The 21,805-nt window shown below is 41.7% G+C and overlaps 1 protein-coding gene across 9 annotated transcripts in view; it reads left to right on the top strand.

Moving 5' to 3' along the window:
- The first annotated feature begins 6,236 nt into the window (after positions 1-6,236).
- myt1b (myelin transcription factor 1b) overlaps positions 6,237-21,805 on the top strand; it is a 61,269-nt gene continuing 45,700 nt past the window's right edge. For 5 of the 9 annotated variants that reach the window (XM_016680534.1, XM_016680530.1, XM_016680529.1 and 2 more), the window contains exons 1-2: positions 6,238-6,348; positions 16,963-17,069. In XM_016680534.1, the coding sequence (XP_016536020.1) occupies positions 6,324-6,348; positions 16,963-17,069 (132 nt within the window). In that variant the 5' untranslated portion in view covers positions 6,238-6,323. Of the gene's footprint in view, positions 6,349-10,509; positions 10,843-16,962; positions 17,070-21,805 lie in introns of those variants that run through there. The other 4 variants (XM_016680532.1, XM_016680531.1, XM_007569747.2 and 1 more) reach the window with 2 other exon arrangements.

Below are 21,805 nucleotides of genomic sequence, written 5' to 3'. Positions count from 1 at the left end.
TGAGCTCGGGAAGTTATTGGTGTATTTAAGTATGTTGTACTGGTGCAGAGTTACCAAATAAAGATGTAATTCAGTACATTTAACAAAAAACAAACATTTTAAGTCAAGTCAGCACTGTTTATCTGTATTGGGTTGTTATCGGCAGATGCTAAAGCTCTGATATCTGTATCAGTATTGGAATTGAAAAAAGTGGATCGTAGAAAACCCTTAGAACCAAGTAGAGCCTGTCTGAGCCTTGCCGAGTTGGCAGTAGAGAAAAAGGCAGTCATATGAACAGTCCCTGGAAACCTGTACATCATTAAATCATTTTTGTTTGTTTTGTTGTTTTTAAAAGAAATTACAAACTTGATTTAAAATGGGTTCTGTGCAATTGGGTCAGTATAAACCTGCAAAGATTTTATGCCTTTTTACAGGCTGAATGACTCGGACTTTTAACATTAAGTTGCTTCTTGAACAAACATTTGAAATACATTTCCTCTGAAAATGGTCAGGCAAACAGCGGTAAGCAGCCAAACACGCTGAGAGAAAATTTATTTTAACGTCGGCTTGGAGGGAAAGTGCGAAGAAATGAGGACTGGATCCAGAATTGTCGTGTGGTACTGTACATCAGACAGAAGTTTAAAGTGCTTTTCCACAAATCCCATCTGTGTGTCGGCTCGTGGATGATGCACTTATCCGTGTCTAATGGGAGTTGACAGATATGGGTATGATCACGCCGCCATGGATGTTAGAGAGAAAGAGCGAGCGAGGTCGGGGGTGTGAAAGTGGCCGAGATGGAGAGGGAGGGAGCGCGGAACAATAAAGTCGTCGCATTATGATCCTGATTGTTATCATCAGGCCTGGAGCAGGACCCTGCTGCCAAACGTCGGCATGCGAATAAAGCCGCTGGCTTCCTGTCTGCGGCCCAAATAAAAGCAGCTAACAGCGGAAGAGATTCGAGAAGCTTTATTCTCTTTGTCACTTCAAACAGAAATAAAGCTCCAGATGTCGGATAATACAGGAGGGAACTTTTGAATAAATATAATGAAGTTGAAGACAGATAATGTCACGTGGGTCATGTTACCAACAAGGTCCTGTTTCCCTTTTTCCTGGCGTGTTTGAACTGGGTTTGTCCTCAGTGTCTGCCGGACAGCTGGAGGCTCAGCTCAGCTGCTTGTTATGCAGGAAAAAAGTTCCAGTGGGGGAGAGAAGTGGAGGAGGGTCTGTTTATGCATTAATTTCTGTTCATTTGCCTCCAGTTCTTATATATGTGTGTGTTTGAGTGTGCGCGCGCGCACGTGTGTGTGTAGAGCCAGCAGTGCTCCTCAGCAGTGACACCTTCTTTGTCCACACACTCAGAAAGTGACTTTAATCAGCAGTGAATTCATTCCAGATTTGTGTTTCTCTGTCGCTCTTTTCTTTGTACTGAGATGAAGACGGGGAGTGTGTGTGTGTGTGTGTGTGTGTGTGTGTGTGTGTGTGTGTGTGTGTGTGTATCCGTGCGCGCGTGCGTGTATGTAAACCTGCCAGACCAAAATAACAGCATGTCAGTTAGATGGACCCATAATTAGGGAATTTTTTTTTAGATAAGTAAAGATCCACTAATGCATTTGTTACTGATTATGATATTTAATGAGACTCTGATTTCTAAGTTCATGAAAACATGATGCCCTTATAGTTACAGTAAATTGATTATTTATTTATATATATATTTAAAAAAAACACTTTAATTCTAGCTGGATATATTTTAAATTCATCAGTTTTTTGTTTTTGTTTTGTTTTGGTCCAGAAATAAAAGTTTTAGACAAAAACTACGATCAACGTTTTTATCAGCAGAATTGTCACTGCTATATATTCTGTCTGTAAACCTTATGGAAGCCGTAGTATTTCACATTTTCACATGTCCAAAAAGAGACAGCTGAACTACCAGGCCGAAGTTTTTCCACGGTTTTTCCCGTCTGATATTTGATGAAATGAAAATAAATTCAGATCTCAACATAGTTTTTTGTTTTGTTTTTTATTTTTTATTTTTCCCAGAAATGAAAACTCAGAGAGCTGACCTCTGACCTCTCAGCTCTTCCCGCAGCCCTGTGACTGACAGGAAGATGTCTCTCATATGTTAAACACTGACAGTGCAGCTGCTGAAACTGAGCTGTCTAAAGATATGCCTGCTTTTTTATCACTGATGTATTTAAAATGTCTCCTTTTCATCTCCTCATGTGACAACAACTAAAATCACACAGTTTCTTTGCTAATTTAATTTTTAATCGTAACTTTTGGTGTTTCTTTTTTTTTTGTTGGCATTGTTATGCCACATCACCAATTGAATTTATTTTCTTTATAGTTCAGAAAACAATAATGCAGCAACTACACAAGCATTTTCACTCTGACTGATCAGCATGTTCCACCATTTTTCCATTGGTTCTATTTTTGTAAGGCGCTCTGAACTCACCTTTTTGAATCAAATATATTATTATTACATATTAAGATGATTTATTATTAATTTATTATTTACATTTATTTTAAATAACACACAATTACTCAGTTTGAGTAGAAACCTATTGGACTTCCCATGCATTTTATTAACTTTACATATCATATAATAGCATAAATAAGACAGAAAGTTTAGGGTTTTTTTTATTCTGGGTGTTTTATACTTTATAGCAAGCCATAATATTGGGCGGGGAAAAAAAACGTTCATTTTTAACGAGTGATATTGGTTCCTTTCTTTTGTTCATATTTTGAAGCTGTCAGACAGACTGCAGTCAGATGAGTTTTTCCCAAACCAAAAATAATTGTGTGTATGTGAGCCTGAAGGACTATTTGGGTTTTAGCAAATCTGCTTGTCTTCTGTTGAGCAGTGAGAGTTCAGGCTTAAGTCCTGGGTTAAAGACGCCGTCCTTCATTAACATGCCCATATGCTGTTTTCTCACCCCTTGATGTGCCACACTGAGGCGCTTTGTTCAGGCCTCTTGGCATCCACCGACTGAAGGCTTGTTGTTCCGTGAGTCTGAGGACGGCAGCAGCGACGGCGGCGGTCAGAGCCAAAATCTAATCTCGTTCTGTCTGTAAGTTTACAGTTTTTAAAAGTTGGCCAACCACAGACAGGGGGGCGGAGTCAGGATGATGATGTGTTGTGGTGCTGAAACTGAGATGGATTCATGTTTCCTCAAGTTGGAACGTCACTTCTCTAAAAGCGACTTTACTTTGTCACTGGTAAAACCTGGCTGCAAGAGAAAAATAATTGTAAAGATTTATTTATTTGCCAAAGTAATTTCAGTCAGGCAGCGTCTGAGACGGGCTGAGGTTGAAGAGATACGCTCTGAGGGTCCCTGATGCTCCCAGCTTTGGGAAAATGGCAGCGAAAGAGCAAAGCTCATTCGAGGCCTTTGCAGAGATTGTCTGTGATATTTAGGTCAGAGTTCTGCAAGCAAAAGGTCAGAACCTTTTGTTTTCTTTTCCTCGTGAACTCAATTCAACCTTTCTGACATCTGACCCTGTCCACCTGCAGATGCGTCTTCTTACGCTCATCTGCTGATTCGTAGGAAGCATCTTCCTTACACCTCATAAAGCTTTGAAGAGATCAAGCTTCATTAAAGCTCCTTCTGAATCTTTTAAACTGTGCTGCTTTCATTTTTATGCACAAAACCAATTGTCAGATTGTTACTAAAAATGAAATAAATAGTGCTGGTATTTAGTAATCAGTCAAACCTAAAGTGTGTGTCAGTGGACACAAGTTTGGTGTAGTTTAAAGTAGTTTAAACTCAAATACAGTAAGAATTATCCTACTATAAAGAGATCTTTAGTTTTTTACTGACAGAAGGTTAGTAGACTGACTAATAAATCAATCCTCCAGCTGCAGCTGATCCAGAAGCTGCTGCTCGCGTTCTCACTAAAACCAGGAAGATAGAGCACATAACACCAGTTTTAAAGTCCCTCCACTGGCTCCCTGTAGCTCAAAGAATAGACTTTAAAATACTGTTGTTAGTTTATAAATCACTAAACGGTTTAGCACCACAATACATTAAAGATCTGTTATTGCTGTAACAACCGTCTAGACCCCTCAGATCTTCTGGTTCTGGTTCTGCTCTGCATCCCCAGAACCAGAACAAAACGAGGAGAAGCAGCATTCAGTTTTCAATGTTACGATAATGACAGAAAGGTAAGTGAATTCTAAAATTGCTAAAGTCCGAGAGTTTGGAGTCCTTGTCAAATGGCGTTCTGACTAAAGTCCCAGAGGGTTTGAGTCCCAGTTAAACAACATTTAACTGAAGTCCTAAAAGGGGCGCAGGTTTTAATGTTTTTATCTTTTTTAATATTTTTTTTCTCAAAATCTCTTTCTCCTTCTCACTGTTTTTTCAATGTCACATGCTGTTTTTATTTTAATTATGTAAAGCACTTTGAAATGCCTTGCTGCTGAAATGTGCTCTACAAATAACATTTGCTTGATTGATTGATTGATTGATTGATAGATCTTTATGCACCGTGAAGTTTTGTTTTCTTAAAATTTAGTGGCGAAGATGACAATGCAAAGACTTAATCAAAATTTATCAAGAAAATAATCTAACATTATAAACTGAAAAAGACTTCTGCATTTAACGTGGCCTTGTTTGGTTTTTATCTTCTTTTCTTATCTTTATGAAACAAGCTGTCACATTAATGAGGATGTGACGACTTTAAGTTAGAAGAGCATAATATTTGGAAGGATTTACATCATGCAGAGTCCCTCAATGGATGTTGTTGTTGTTTTATTTGCTTATTTATTTTAGCTTTTTATGAATCTTGTATTTTTTGTTGTTTTTCTTTTGTAATAAACTCAAATCTTACCAATAAGTCATTTATGATCATTTTAACGTAAAGGGACGCAACGTTTTGAGTCAGCTTGTATCAAAGAGTGTTTTCAACAAGATCTTTAGGCTCCTTCCACTAACACACATTTTGTTCCCATTTCTTAAGTTGATTCTAAAAACCTTCCAGCCACATGTCTGAAAGATGGAAAATGAGGATTTCAGGTAGAGTGTGCTCTATGTTGTGCAAAACGTGGGAAGAAACTGGAGAAGTGTACAAAAAATACCAAACCTACAAAACTATTAAACCTCTTCAGAACTGACACCTGAAAAGTGCATCATCCTTCAGCTGATCAGCAGTAAACTGAGGTTTTCTGCTTTCTTTATTTAAAAAAAATAAAATAAAAAATAAAAAAGTCTAGAGAATTATTAGTCATGGCCATTTTAAAAGATCAGACAAATCTCTGGCTAATTGGAAGTCCAGTATAAAGAAACAGATGGTTTAAAAAGTGTTGCACTGTATTCAAAAACACAAGTTTAGACTTCAAACTGATTTCACCTGAAGGGCGGCTGGTTTCTGTTTAGCTTCTGAGTTTTTTTTTTTGTTTTTTTGTTTTGTTTTTTGGAACGCAACATATTCAAAGATGAATAGAAATCAAATTAGTTTTGTTGTGTGAAACATTTACAGAATAACTCACATTTCAGCTTCTTAAAAAGACCCTTCAGCTGGTAGCAGCTGAGCTGTTTGGTGATGCAAAGCCAACCAGAACAAACAGCTACAAAGCAATAATTTCTCGGACAACATGAAACGGAGAGTGTGTTGAGGTTGCTTTAACCTCCTTTATGCCATCTTGGAAAAATGAGTATTCTGGGAGAAGGGGGGGGGGTGAGGGGGATAATGGGAGCTAGCAATGGGAGAGCTCATTATCTGGCAGACCATCTGCTGTGGGGAGGGAGGAGGTGTCTGTCCGTCCCAGACTCAGACACCGTCAATAGGCCTCCACTAGCGGGGAAAACCTTCCTGGACGTCGCCCTTTGTGTTCCCACAGCGACCTGCACACGTCCACCAGGCCTCCCAGTAAAAAAAGCTCCACGCCCCATCAGGTGCATGTGTTTTAATGTTCAGGAAGTGTCCTTGCGCTTTGTTTTTTTTTTTTTTGTCCAATCAGGTGTGGCGGACAAGGTGGCAGACAGAGTTTTCAGGCTGCGGCTCGGACCGGGAGAAGTTCGGGCCGCAGCAGATGCTCTTTGTTGGAGCTCACCGTTATTGTTGTTGAAAGCTGACACTGGGAGCTCTGGATTGGCTCCAGCTCCTCTTCCCATTGGCTGTTTTCCTCAGCGTCAATCAGGCGCGTAGCCCCGCCCCCCGTGGACCGGCTGAACTCCAGGGTTTTGGTGGGGGGTGTGGGGAAGGGGGGTCGCTGGGAGTTGGAGTCGGTAAAGTTCTTCAAACTTTGTCGCTCAGAAGTTAAACTTGCCTGCGGGACTCTGTGCGGTTGCTGCGGGACAGAAGAGACGCAGAGGAGGAGGAGGAGGAAGAAGAAGAAGAGCGCAAACATGAAGCTGTGCCGCTCTTTTCTGGGTTCGTAACTCTTTTTTTTTCGGTCTCGTATTTTTGCGCAACCTTTTTTTTTTTTTTTTAGAGAGATGAACTTTGTGCTCCGGCATCTCAAGGGCGCCTAAAAAGAGCGAGTTTCTCTCCGTCGTCATTATAATACGTTTGACTTCAGCTCGCGATGGGGGAAAAAAAAACTCCGCACATCATAAATTGTATTTATATTATTTTCTGAATCTTATCCGGCTGCAGGTCCGAATGAAATGATTTGGTCCTGCGGGGATTTAACGAAGCGTACATCCGTCTAATCACTTTAAAACTTCTCGACATCCAGACCAAGAAACTTCAAGTTTGTGCTATAAAACAAAAGCTGAAAGTTTGAGTCTCTTTGTGAGGAGAAGCTAAAAAGAAAGAAAAAAGCAGTCCAGACAAAGGACAGTTGGTCCCCTAGGGGACCGTGTGGCCCTGGTACCGCAGGGACAATGCCAGGCTGCGGGCTTATTAAAAAACTTTTTTTTGTTGTTGTGTTAGTCTGTCGGCTTGTTCCATCTGTCGAGGGACTACAGGGGCCTCCCCCGGTCCCAGCCTCAGCGCCCAGTCAGCTGCTGCCCCCATGTAATATTTATACTGGCTGCTCAGCGCCGCACAATATATCCATAAGAGCTGCGAGGCCTCGGTGCCATCTGCATCCAGACATACTTGTGAACAACAGAGGAAAAGTTTTCCCAGCTGATGGCGCGGCTGCTGCCTGATCCCCGCAAAGAAAGCCGCCTTTAATTATTCAAGTTCTGCTCTGATCCCCTCCGGCTCGTCCTGGGAACACTCAGGTTGTTCTTGTGTTTCTCTGACCTCCGTGGACAAGTGTTTCAGTTCGATAGAGTACAGTTTTAATGAGATTTATTTGTTTTTTATTATTCTGGAAGAACAAATGACAAAGTTTGTCTAGCGTTATCAAAAGCAGATTATTAAACAAATCAGTTTAAACTACAAATGATCAATTTCATTTGTAGGATGAACAAATAAGTTCAGTTCAGTCTCAACAGATTGGACTTTCTTATTGGACTTTTTTTTCAATCTAATCCAATCTAGTCTTTATTTAAAGTTGATTTAATAAGTATGTAAAATGAGGATAATTTATCTGTTTTATTGCTTTGTTTTTGGTACAAAATCAACATTGATTTTCATTGTCAAGTCATCGTATGAACTTGACATGCTAGGAATTTAAGTTTTTAGGTTCACCAGGGGATGGCTGGAAACATAATGTTAAGACATCATATAACAATAAATAAGAACAAACAGGAATAACAAAAAAAAAGTTTTTTATAATACATGAAAAAAAAACAACAACAATAAAAGTATTATAAGAAGCCCATATACCTTATACCATATATAACTGTAAAAACACAAACTCATAGTTAACAGCTTCATCGTTGCCTGACGGACGAAACTGTTTGTGTACAGAGAAATTGTTGAACATTACCCAAAGCTGCTTTGATCATTCAAGTTAATTTCTGTTATTTACTCTAGATGGGCATAGCAAAACTAATAAACTATGAATAAAACACTTCATATGAGTTTTTGTTAGTTTTGCTTGTAACAAATCCCCGATGGTGAAAACAAAACTTTCAAAGTTTTCATCTGCCACATAAGGAGAAAGCGTAACTGTCATAAAAGTTTTTTGTACTTTACTTGATAATGAGTGAATAATTCCTTTAATTTAAAGTTCTTTATCTTTCCATAGATGCTTTCAGGCTGATCAGAGGTAGGAAGTAGAACCGGACGGTGAATTGAAGGCGAACAGAAATAAATTACGTTCAAACTCCGGGTTTCCTCGTGGCTTTTTTGGAGAGGAAACCATTAAACTTGAGTTTCCTCAGATCAGGTTGGAGGCTCTTTGTTTCCTCAACAATGACTTCCAGGAGTGACAGAGCGGCTCAGCGGAGCTCTCCGGGGTTCTGAGGACAGAGCTCACCTCGGCCTGCTGGAGCTGTCCACAGTGCTGAAGCCTCCCAACGCTGCAGCAGCAGCAGCAGCAGCTTGAGTTCATTTGTAGCCTATCTGTAGAAACTAACCTGCCTGGGATCAAACTTCCTACCTCCTTTGGGTTCAGGGATCCCCTCCTCCCTCCCCACCGGGCCCCCAACCCTCCACATCCTCTCCTTTGTTTATTTGATTGTTGATGCTGTTGTTGCTGCAGTTGTGAATCCTTTTTCTCCCTCTCTCTGCAGCCACAGTCTGAAATCATACTGATGGTGGCGCGCACGGCCCGGTGATTGATTTCAGCTCCAATGCATAACAATGGGATTGCACAAAAAGAGCCTGCTGCAAAGAGATAAGAATTTAATAGAATTTCAGAAAGCTGAAGGTTGGGCTTTTTGAATATTCCCTGCGTGCGTGGCGTGGAGACAGCAGATAAAGGATGGCATTTGTGGTGACTATTCTCAAATGGCTTGTAATGAATGGTTGTCATTTCCACTAATGGTCTCAAAAACCGCGGTGTGAGCAACATTTTGGGGCCGGGTCCAAGTTGCACCGTCAAGATTGGCTGTTGTTTACGAAAACGATAAAAAAAAAATGCGTTTCTCACTCTGATCGCTCTTTTAGCTGCTTTTCTACTCTGATAATTCTGCGCTGATATGCTCTGCTTCCGCGGCGCATAAATAATTTCCAGCAGAGTTCCTTTCAGAGACGTTAAACCTTTCCATTCAGAGGAGTTATCAGATGCTGTCACATACAAACTATCAACACAACTACTATATCAATCTTTGAACCAAGTGGGGGATGGAGGGGAGTGTCATCTCTGAATGAATTACTGGGAAGTGCCACGGCAAAGAATGAGTAGGGGGAGAAAATGTTGGGTTCAAAAACATTGACTCAGAGCCGGTCCAAGAATGTTTGAGGCCCAAATCAGAACGGGCTCCTCAGCCTCCACAGTGGCTTCTTTTTGCCCATGATAAATACAGAAAATAGCAGTTGGGATAATGTATTACATACGGATTTCTGTTACCTTAGCTTTAAAACTATGGAAGTATTTTTGAAGTTTGCATAGAGCTTGTCAACCTGTCATGTTATTTCTTGCTCCCAAGCAGCCACAAGGTTTGCATATGCCTAAGTCCAGCCCGGTACTTGAGGAACATCTGAGCTCATGCTGTGTTGACTCAACTCTGACTGAAACACTTAGAAAAGTATTTAACATTATTACATTATTATTAATATGAAGAAAAATATATTTTTCTTCATATTTCATCATATCACCAATTTAGCTAAATTTCTAATGCTGAAGTCAAATATTCTCAAGCTGCAGCTTCTACAGCAGTCACTGCAATATTAGCTGCAGCTGTCAGTGAAAAAAAAGATATGCCACCTTATTATTTAAAATGTGTGTAACTTCTTAGTACCTCTGTATGTCTCGATCCCAAACTGATTCCTATGTTTGATCTCTGTTCAACAAAAAGGACAAAACAGATGTGAAAATGATATTTTTCTTCAAATAGAGCTAAACAAGTTGAGAAATAGTTTCAGTTTTATTAGTTCCTTTAAGCGTTTTTTAGTTTTCAAACTCACCTTATTGCTACTCATTTCTGATTTAAAAAAAGAGTTAAATATATACAAAGTGCTACAATTAAATTCAATTTTTTTTCTCAGCGTATCTTTTTACATGAAAACAAACCAAAACAATAAGTGTTTTAATCCCAGCCTCACTTTAAAAAAAATAAAAATAAATAATAATAGTTTTTTATTTAAATAACTTCCTCATCTATTAGCGAAGCTGCAAAATTCGTTTATGGCTCAGTCTGACCCTTCATTTGTGGAACTTGAAATGTGTAAAACCTGAGCTCAGCGTGGAGTGAACTGTGTGGTGGTAGGATGCTGTTTGAAATGGTTGGAAGCAGGTGGGGGCGGGGGGTGCTTCATATCTGGGAAATGATGTGGGGTGGAAATCTGGTTTGAAGTCAGAGAGAGAAAGTCTATAGAGGGAGGAGAGCGGGGCGGGGGAGGGGGGGGTGACGCGGGGGGAGTGTGTGTAGTAAAAGGGGAGGGGGTCCTAAGCCCTGCCCATGTGATGCTGGAGGTTTTACTACAGCTTCCGTGATGTCATGGCAAAGGGCGGAGGGAGGAGTTGAAGGGGGGGGGGGGGGGGGGGGTTTGGAGGGGTGGAGAGGGGCCGGGATGGAGGGAGGGAGGTGGGGGGTGGTACAATGGCTCATGAGGGAAAGGTAAGTCAATATTACGTTTTTTTCCCCCCTTCCTCCTCGCTGACAAAGGCAAATGAAGCCATGTTTTTGCTTACAAACATCTTAACGCGTGGATGCGGAGCCATGCGCCGATGCGCTGCGTAAGGAGAGGCCGCTGCGACCTTCCTCCCGCTCCCCCCCTCTCATTCCTCGCATCTTTGGAAACGGGATAGCTGCTTTTTAAAAATCTTTACTTGGGATATCTTTTAAAGCGAACAACTTGAGCAGCGGCGGAACTCTCAGAGCGCAGCGAGGACCTAAAACCAACACATCTAATTGGATGCAGGTAACCAGAAATAAGCGCGCGCGCGCGCGTGTGTGTTTGATGATCAGATGTGAGCGGGCTCTTTTTGCATAACTTTCATGTTTGTCCGCATCATTGTTTGGGGACGTTGATTTTTCTCCCGATTGATGTTGGATTCTGCTTGATTTATTTTACGTTTCTGGTGCAGAATTAAAACTTACAGCAAAACAAAGTTAATGTTTTTTTTAGTGTGTGTGTTGTGCTCCGTCTAGTCGGGAATAGATTGAAGCTTTTAATGTTTAATAGTCAGAGGAAGCATGGCGCTGCTTCTCCAGATGCTCGGTGACGCTGCGTGTTTATTGCACACAGTTTATCAGCTGAAGCATCCTCTATGTGTCATAAATAAATAAAATAATAAGAAAAAAAAACGCACCATATTTTTGTTCCAACTTATCGGACCGGGTCGCAGCTGAAGTGCGCCCCGTCCTCTAGTTTCACCTTCCGGATCTCCGGGAATAGATCTCCCCCCTTAATGTCTCCACCGACACTGACCTCCCCGCTGTTAGCCGTGTGTCCGATTATAGGAGATGTTAGGATGCTGAGCGTAAAGATGCAGATAGATAGGTGGATGGAAGGAAGGAAGGAAGGATGGATGGATGGATGGATGGATGGATGGATGGATGAAGGGAGGGAGGGGTTGGCTATTTGATCTTCTGCAGCGAAAAGAAAAAACAGAGATGGTCCCTTCAAATGTCAGCCGCCTTTCATAGTGCGCAGATTCAAAGAGAAAAGGGAAAAAAAGTCCTCAGAAATAATCTCAGCCTCATTTCAGCGCTTTTCTCGAAGCGATTCAGCGGCTCGGTGCAGATTGGGATCTTTTATTTTTAATTCCTATCTCCTCCTCCTCTTCCTCCCCCCTCCTTCTCCCCCTCCCCCTCCCACCTTCTTGCTTTGCTTACATGACCGCTTAATGTGCTCCGTGTGCGCCTCGTGGTTTGTCAGAGCACCTGCGTCCTAAGATGGAGGAAGGAGATGAAGGATGAGGATGCGCGGAGCGTTATGTCAGCGTGCTCTGTAACTTTGCCGTCCATCCCAGCAGAAAAAAAAAAACAAAAAAAACTTCAGCTGAGTGTTTTAGAGCACCAGTCAGGGAAATAAACAGAACGCTTCCGAACGCAGAACCAGGTGTGTGGTATTTCTGAGGCTTTTGCTGTAATGTTTTGCTGTTCACGGTGAAATTTTAGACCGATTTTCCCCTTTAACCAGTTTCTGAATGTTGTAATTCTACAAAAAAAAATGTGTCGAGTTAGCACCTTAATTTACTTTTTCTGTAATTCCACCGAGATAGAAAAAAAAAAACCCACAAATTTTTATTTTTTATTTTAATTGGGCAGAACAGGTGAAAACAAAACAAAAAGAGTTGTGGTTGGCCTAAAACACTTAAATACATTACTCATAGTAAAATATATAAAAGTTACTTATTGAACTAAATTAAATAGGAACAAAATATTAAGACCATCTTCACCTGGCTTGTTTTCCCAAGCTGAAAAGAAAGAAACAATAAAAAAAATGCGAGCAGGAGAGAATAGCCTGTACTTGCAACACTTTATCAAGTCTGAGGACTCCAAAGTGCCTCACACTACAATCAGACATTCATCTGTGTACACACACTGATGCTGTTAAGCTACATTACCACTAGGCTCAATAACCACCAGCAGCAGGCAATGCGGGTGTAGTGCCTTGCTCAAGGACTTGCCAAAATTACTGAAATGGACAGAGCCGAGGTTCAAACTGACAACCCAGTTCGAGGTCATAAAGCACTACTATAATAGTAAAGAACTGGGAAGGAACAGCAATCGGGCAATGGCAACCCTCCCGAATTGGACCTAAGTTAGAAAACGAGTGATTTGCTAATCTCTAAGATTTATAACAATTATCAACTGAGTTTTTTTCCAGTTTTAAAGAAGTATTTTCATCAATAGAAGTTGTACAGTACTGTGTGCAAAAAAAGATACAAACTGACCAATGTGCAAAAACTGTTTGTAGCTGCATCTGCATTCTTTGTACATATCAGCCATATTGGCTAAGCCAGCACTACTCAGCAACCTCAGACTTTCAAAGGGAAATGTCTTGTCATGTCATAATTTCCCAGTCAGGTTTTGACTGAACTTATTTCATTTAGTGTCTTAAACTTAAAATTCTTAATGCTGATTTCTTTTTTCATCGCTTGTCATTTTCTTTTACAAATAGAAAACGACAGAACGAGTTTTTAATCTTAGTGGGATTGTATCCTGGTAAATTAAAGGTTTTAAAAAAGTCCAAAGAGAAGACACTGAAGCTAATATTGCTAGCACGCTTGATTTTAGTGGTAGCACTTAAAAGCCATTTTTGTAATGTTTTTTTTTTTGTTTTTTTTGTTGTTGCCTCTTGACCAGAACTCCCTTGAAAAATAAGTTTTTAATCTTAATGGGATTTTATCCTGTTAAAATAAAGGTTTAAAAAAGTCAAGAGAAGTCACCCGATGCTGATCTTGCTAGCATGCCTGACTTTAGCGTTAGCGCTTGAAAGCCAATTAAAGTTGTTTCAAACTTAAAAGATTGCTGTTTCAGCTACAAATCTCATGGCGTTTGTTAACTTTGCATAATTTACATATTAATTCATCTTACAAGTCATATAAACAAGTTAGCCTGTTATCTGTCAGACAACAAATGAGAATCCTAACTGAACTAAAATCCGCCATGAAATTCTTTTAAACATGTTTTTGTAGAATCTTTTACTTAAATACAGTTTTTAAAAGTTTTTCTTAAAAATATGAATTAACTTAGTGGTATCTGTCTGTTTTTAATTCCTCGCAAAATTCCTTTTTAAAGTGTAGCCCTGTTTGGGGAGGGGGATTACAGAATTAGGTTATCGGTGCCTTATGCTGTCAGAGGAGGCCATAACAGTGAAGTATAGACTAGATATTTCTCCTTTGCATCCCCTTTTTTTGTTTGTTTGTTTTATTTTCCTAAGAGGAGGATAAGAGGAGACTTCTCATATTTGTGAGGGCCGAAAAAGCATGCGGCAGTGAGGATAGCAGGTGCCGGAGGAGGGAGGGCCGTAAACATGGTGGAAGAGCAGCTGGGGCCAAACTGCACCCTCCTTTTCCTGGAGACTGTATCAAGAATCTAAGCAACATGGGCAGAGGTCAGAGACGCCCCGCGCGAACGCTCTTAATGGAGAGAGGAGGCATCCGCATCTAAAGAATGGGAAGAATGAATTTCATGCCTGAGCTCTGAAGGAGAAATTGATTAAAATAAAAGAACGCTAATTAAAAAAGAAGTCCTACTAAACAGGCAGGACTAATAAGGTAGTATCCATTTGAGACTTAAAGAAATGTTTGATGCATGAGTCGTGCAGCTCTTTCTTACAGTTTGTGTTCTGGTGACACATTTGATACCGAGGTCACGACAGCCCCGAAGGGGTTTCCTCTAAATCCGCCCCCAGGCCCCTCCATCGCCTCCCTCCAATCATCCTGTAATTGAAAAATCGGACATCTGCTGCTCTTTGTTTTATCTCACCTCCAGATGATGGTGTTTGAACTCGTTGACTCTGCATCATAAACTCATACCTGACCTCTTGCTCGGCGTTTCGTTCATGCTTTTTGACGAAGACAAAGCCCACCTTTGGCCCCGTCCGTCTCTGCTGCGGGGATCGCTGTAATCACACAAAGTTGTCTGTAAATCCTGCTGAACAGGAGCAGGCCTGTATATCTGGGCCTGCCGTATTACTGTCACTGATTGAACACCCTGCTGTTTAATCTAACTCTGGATTTAGGCCTCTTTGCTCCATTGTCCCAGCAGAGTAAGCCCCTCTCCTGTAATAGCATTACTTGATCCTAAAGTTTACGGGGTTTTTTTTTCTTTCGTTTGGATCGACAGTAAAGCTGAAGCGTTTGTTTCATGCATTTTGTCTTTCTATAAAATGGGATTTGATTTTAAAAACTCCCTCATTTCGTATTCGTTTCCCAATCGTTCCCACCTCCCGATCTGGGCCTCCCCCAGCGAACAGCTAATTGTCTCGCGCTCCTCCAATTTTCACCGTAAAATAATGAGCTTTGCACGTTTTTAGGTGCAGATGAGCAGCTTGTGATCCAACAGGAAGCAGGAGCTCTGATTAGTCTCCCTGTCAGCACAGAGGCGGGATAAAACCAGAGCTAAAAAGAAAACAGAGGAGGGGTCACTTTGATCACTTTTCATTGCCCTTTTCCTGTGATTTTAAGCGTCCTGAAACGTCCACATGCGTTTGCAACCTGAGAAGCGGTCACAGCCGGAGGCTACTTGTCCTGAAAAATCCTCTTTCACCTTCCCGGCATCCCAGCTGAACGTGGAGCGGCCGGATGGATGCTCCGCTTCTCTCTGTAATAAAGCGGTTTGTGTGTCTGCGGAGACACGGATAGCTGAGATAGAGATGCAGACCAACAGTACTGCTGCTGTAATCACTTTTTTTTCTGCTGGCAGATGAAAGTTGATAAACAAGCGTTTTCTGAAGAGTGCTGAGGTGAAGCAGGGAGGAGAGAGCCCACAGAATCCCATCAGCCCACTTTTATCTTGCAGTTTGGGTTCAGCCACAGGACATTTGGGGAGGGGGTGAGGGGTGGGGGGGAATAATGGAGACAGAGGACAGAGGGGGACAGGTTTGCTTCTACCCACTCATAACGCCAGAGTGCTTCAGAAAGCAACACCATGGCATTTAACGTTGGAAATATGGAGGAATTTCTATTGGAATAATTCACCATGAGCTGCTTAAATGCTGCAATATTTAGCTTTTATAAAAAATGTGATGTTTACAATTTTGTTGAAACTATGTGTAAAAATTTCACTGTGAAAAAATTAAGTTCCTCTGCCTTCTCCCAATGCTAACTGAAAACAACCAATCAGAGCCTGGAGGTGGATCTTAGTGCTTTCAATCATTCTGTGTGGCGCTGCTCCCTTGCTCTCTGCTACGCTGCAGCTAGCATAGCCTGTCAGGCTAGTTAGCATGGTCAATGATGAAGGCAGAGAAATGGTTTTCCTTTAACGATAAGTTGTTTCTGCGCCATTAGCACGTTGAGCAGGGAGTACATGGGGTTGATTGACAGCATTTATCCCCTCCTTCTGGCTCTGATTGGTTGCTTTTGTTCAGGAGTGCATTTCTTTAGAAGGCAGCAAGAACTCATGGAAGAGGTGGAGCAGATTGATCTTTTCACAGATTGTCTCATAGCAAATATGAAAAAAGAAACAACATATTTTTCTTTTACAGACATTACATATTGCAGCTTTGATGAACTTGTACGACAGAGTGACCCAGACTTTGCTCTGTTTAGGTTTCTATTTGCTCAGAGTTGAGTGTGTAAACTCAAGGACACTTCCTGTTTCCCAACAGCTCACACTTGCCTGGAGAGGGTGAAGCTAAAGGGTGGAGATGAATCTGAAAAGGAGTCGGATTTCACAGCACCAGCTGGGCCTGAAAACGCCAATGACACACACACACACACACACACACGTGCGTGCGTGTGCGCTCACAGAGAGAGAGAGTGTGCTTGAGGTGTCTTAAAGCTGCATTAGTTGAAAAGTTCAGCCTTGGGCGTTCGTAGTGTAATGCACTGCACTCTGGTTGAACTTAAAGCTGCAGCTCGGCTGTTAGATTCATCACCTCCAGTCTGCCGTGTCTTTAGAACCAGAGAGTCTGCTTCTCCTGGGAGGGCGTCACAAAGATGGGATCCAATGCTTTTACCTTGATGGAGGAAAAAAACAAAACAAAACAACAACGGGGGTAGGGGTGGAGGGTGAGGGTGAAGGAAAAAGGTTTGATTTATGTGTGATTTGCTCCCCCACTCCTCACCCCCTCTCTAATCATACACGGGCCTCGGAAAGCTGGATCAAAATGTGCAGGTTTGATTGATTCTAATAGCGAAGTGACAGGGATCCCAGCTGTGGCTCTTAGGGACGGCTTTGTGCTTCCTCCTCTTCCACTTAATAAAACCCCCTCCACTTTACTCTCCCCTCACCCAAACCCCGTCCACCGGTACTGATGCTGATGATTTTACATATTTTTTTTTTTCCTCTCTCTCACCCCCATCCCCCTGTACTCCTATCCGTCCCCTCACTTTGTCCTGCCCCCTCCCTCATTTCCCTCCTTCAGAAAATGAGTTTCGGGGTGAGCTGGTGAACCAGCGGTGGACACGAGGCGAGAGGAATAGCAGCCGCTGTCAGGCCTCCCAGAGACTGCAGAGCCGTCGACCAATCATGGTGAGTGACACCCTCCCCGCCCCTTCCCCTCCGCCCCCTCCACCTTATTCTCCTCACTCACCACACCCATCAACGCCCTCTTTTCCAGAGCTGATTCTGCTTCCTGGGCATTTCCCTGATCCCTAACTCAGCGGGGAAAGTTGGCTCGGATGGAGGAAGGAGGGGTCGTGTGTGTGTGTGTGTTTGTGTGTGTTGTTATTTTGCAGTGTGGGGGTTGGGTTAGGATGTGGAGGGGGGGGGGGGGGGCACATGAATCAAGCAGCACATCAAATCTCTGCTGGGCTCCCGGCCCCGCCCATCCCTCGCCTCGGCCTCGGCTCCGGCTCGGTTTAGTTAAGCTCAGCACAGCTCAGCTTTTTCCTGCTGCTGAGTTCACTTCACAGGACTCACAATAATAATAATAATAAGAAAAAAACGAAACTCAAAAGGATGTCCTTGAGCGGTTCATAATTTTTATTTTTTTATTTATTTATTTTATTTTGGGCAATGATATTCAGCGTTATCAGCAGAGCGGAGAAACTTCTGACCCCCGCTGCCACCATTTCAAGGATTCTCTAAACACCTGATCCCTATTTTTTTTTTTTTTCCCCAGAGCCGAGCAACTGAGAGGGGGCATCCAACAAAGAGATGGAGGGATTGAAGTGGGGGTGGAGGTGGGGATTGGAAGCAGGAGGAGTGGGGGTGTTGTTTTCCCTTGGGCTCTGTAAAAGTAGTTCTGCTTCCCCCTGATGGCTCAGGTTCATCTGAAGAGATGACTTTTATTGATTGGGTTTGATTCCTGCCTCAACTGAGGAGTGAGAGGTGCTGCTTTTAAACGCCTCATCAGGGGTCACATATAAAAAATTAGCTCGAGTCAGAATGTGCAGGGGCTAGCCTTGGATTAGCTGGCCATTGTCTAAAAGTGTTTTTTTGTTGTTGTTGTTGTTTACTTCTACTCTCAAACATGAGCAGCATTTATGTCTAAATATTAGTTTGACTCATTAAAATGCTTAATCTCGTTAATTGCAGGACTGCAATGAATTAATCACAGTTAATCGAAGACAATATCTTGACAAAATAAGCAGCAGTTGCAATAAAAAAAACCCCATCTTGCTGCTAAGTTATTGCATACATAAACATATGAGCTTAACAGTAAAGATATTTATAGTTTTCAATCTCCTATTTAGGTTCCTCAACCATCAGATTGGTCCTATGTTCTCCTCTATCAATTCAGCTTTCCAGTGTTTCAGGAAGCCCTGATCATTCATGGAACTTCTTTGGGAATGTGGATGCTGACATTAGCGTTGGGGATGTCTGTGTTTTTGCAGCATGCCTAGGTTTGAATAGCTTCTCTAATAGGCTAAGACATTTTAGCGCAACTTGAACATAACTACAGTCTTTCCAAGCGTTCGATCAGGTCAGTTTCTGAAGCAGAAATTAACCCCAGTAAGCAGCTCTTACGCTGTTGTCGCTTTTGCATTTACTGGCCTACCAGCAACGTAAGAAAAGAAAGGTTCCGTAACTTTTTTATGTAACAAAAAAAAAAAAAAGATTAATTGTGCTAAAACTTTAACATGTTAAAATCTACATATTTAATAAATCAAACTTAACCCATTAAAATCCTGACCCTACTAAATGAAACAAATGTTAACCTTAAGGAAACAGGAATAGACATTTGTAATATTTTGTACAGGGAGTTGTAGGAAATCACAAAATTACCTATGTAATTTTTTTTCTACCTTTTCTGAAATATTTGATGACATCTCTGTTGCGCAGTATTGAATTATCCAGTCCAGGTTTAATCAGTCAAACTGTTTACATTTCTTAACTAAAGATGATCAGATGCAGTCCCGTTTGGCTCCCATGTGAAAAATAATTGCCCTCTAAACCTAATAGCTGGTTGTGTCACCCTTGGCGGCGATGACAGCCATTGAGTGTGTTCGTGATAACTGCCAGATAGTCAGTTTCATCACTGTGGGGGAATTCTGCCCTCCTCTTCTTTGGATAATTGTTTTTATTCCGATGCTCATGCTTGGTCTTCAAGCATGAGTGTCCCACTGAAGGTCATGCCACCGTATCCGAATAGATTTTAAGTTTGGCTCTTTTTGAGTCATTCAGAGGTAGACATGCAGCCGTGGTAGAAACTAGTCAAATTTACCAAAGTAACTTGGCTAATGCTGAAGCTCAAAACATCAACTGAAATTATATCTACGCTTGAAAGAGTGTAGACAAGCACCAATTTTGTTTTTACATTCCAATTGACATGTTCAGTAATGCCCTTAGATATTGTATTTATTTTTATATTTTGTTCTCTACAGTCTTGCATGTTTCTTGTCTGAAATAAATGTCAGGAGAGGAAACGGAACTGCTGCGTAAACAGTCTTCAAACTTCAAAATAAGAGCATGAATATAAACATCTAACTACGTGAAAAATTCGTAGCAGTCTATAACTAAAATGTCAACACAGATGTTGAACGTCATTCACTTTAAAAGTTTACAAAGCAGCCAAGTAAATTAGCCCTTACCCAAAAAAACAGTAATAATAATTTAGGTGAAGCTAAGTTAGGAAGTGGGTTAAAGCAGTAGGTAAAACAATAGCTTTGCTATTAGCGGATTAGCAGATTAGTAAAAGTGTGCCCACCACTGAATGTGTGAAGTGTAAATATTGAACGTCAGGGGGGAAATCTGCAGCTCATAGTTCACCGTTCACTCTGCTGCTCTAATTATCTAAAGTAGTCCAGTTGGTTTCTTTTCCTGAACCGACTCTGACTTTGCATCAGATCTTGTTTTAGCCTGTAGAAACGTTTACGTTTTTAATCCTGAATGAGACACGGTTAATAATCGATACAGATTCTCCTGACCGCTCGTCCTTCCACCTCCTCTTATTGTTTCCCTTTACGGCAACAGCAGGAGCTGACCCTGGATCAGAGCTGGAAGAGGCTCAACTCTGAGCCCTGAGTCACATCAGGATGACTCAGCCTGTAAATGGCAAACCTCTGACGGCAGACACACATATGACCCACTGTGTGCTCCGTTCTTTTTCACATACAAGTTGGGTAACATGACATCTGCCCCCCTGACCCCCCCAGCCCTCCTCCGCCCTATCTGCTCTGCCTCATGTGAGCTGTCAGGGTGAAAGTGCAGAGAGGCTCGCCGACATGGAAGCTGTGAAGCTCTGCTCTAATTGGCAGCTGCTGTCCGCAGGTCAGCCTCCTCCGCCTTCTCTCTCCACCTTAACCTGCCTCCTTCCCCTCATCAGTTGTTGTAAACCCGAAAATGGATAAAAGAGTCATTTACGTGCTCTGGGGGACGGAGGGTGACCTTCTCTGTGAAGACGTTGCCCCCCACCAGCCAGACATTTACATGGAGCTGTCAGAATTGGGAGCAGAGCTGAGGCCCTCCTGCTCCGGCCGCCGCACACAAAGAAGGACGTAATTGATAATGTACAACACAGCCTGAAGGGACGAGCGGCGTCTTCTTCCTCCTCCTATTTCTTTTTCTTCTCCCCCTGACCCCCCCCCCCCCCCCCGGGCAGCTGCTCTGCACATTTCACACTCGTTAAAGCACATGACATGCACGGACCTACAGCAGGTTTTGCACACAAACTCCTTTTTCTACCCGTTTCCGTACTGACCGCGTCGTCTGCACTCCCATATGCATTCATTGTCGGTGTGCTCTAATTAAACGACTGTAAAGGACAAGTTTTGAACACTCGGAGGCCTTTGAAAGAGATCCTGGTGAATGCCTGCCTGTCTGCATTGGGATTTATTTGCTGTGAATTTGTGTTCATGCAAATTTAATGAGCTGGAACTGAGGAAAAAAAAAGAAAGGGACAGAAAAGAGAAGAGAACTGATATGCTTACCTATTTGAATGTACGTAACTATGGTTACACAAACATGAAAGCAACAGGAGGCCTTTTCAGTCCAGGTTTTGATTCACCCGGTGACTCTCGATGTAAGGAGGATGCAAAGGAAGGGAAAAAGAAGCACAACAGTGCAATATGTTTTATTAAGTAGCTGGAATTTCTGTCCATCATAAACATCCTCTATGTTGGCCCGTGGTTACATTCAGCCAGTTAAAATGGTTCTGAAGCATATTTTGTCTTGTTTAACCTGATAGACTTTATTTTCATGCCTTGAGGTGATATATGCTGTGAACTGCCACTGAATAAATCAACTGAATCGAACCGAACGGCATCCATCAGCCTCCCTACTGGTTACAAAGTTTTTATTTTCATCATAGAGGGTTTTGACATAGAAGAAACGGCCAATTGTTATAACCAAAAAGTCTTTTTCGTGGTCATCTTCAAGCTTTTTCAGAGTGTATTTGTCAGTTTTAGGTTTTTGAGGTGGTAATGGCTAACGTACCTAGATAAACACATTTTTAAAATGTATTAGTAATGAAGATTCTAAACTAAAATGCTACGTCCACTAGGGGATGTCTATAAAAAATACAATGAAACAAAGACAAAAGAAAACTTGTGGGGTAAAATATCAGGTTGAAGATAGAGAGGCACCCACCAGAGTTTTCTGACCAATTTGTTGCATCTGAGTTTCAAAAAGCTTTAAGCCACCGAAATAGAAATGAGTCGATTCAGATATTTCTTTAAGTACTGTGATTTGAGAAGAGACCATTCAAAATATGTTTTTATAGCCTACTTGATAGGAACTTTGTATTAGTTGCATGGAAAAGCAGCATTGTGTGTGTTTGAGACATCAGTCTAAAAACAGGGTTTCAGTGTTATTTTAAAACATCA

Source organism: Poecilia formosa, unplaced genomic scaffold, assembly GCF_000485575.1.
Source record: "Poecilia formosa unplaced genomic scaffold, Poecilia_formosa-5.1.2 Scaffold245, whole genome shotgun sequence".
NCBI lineage: Eukaryota > Metazoa > Chordata > Actinopteri > Cyprinodontiformes > Poeciliidae > Poecilia > Poecilia formosa.
Note: the sequence above shows the minus strand (reverse complement) of the source record. Positions and strands in the feature narration are given on the sequence as shown.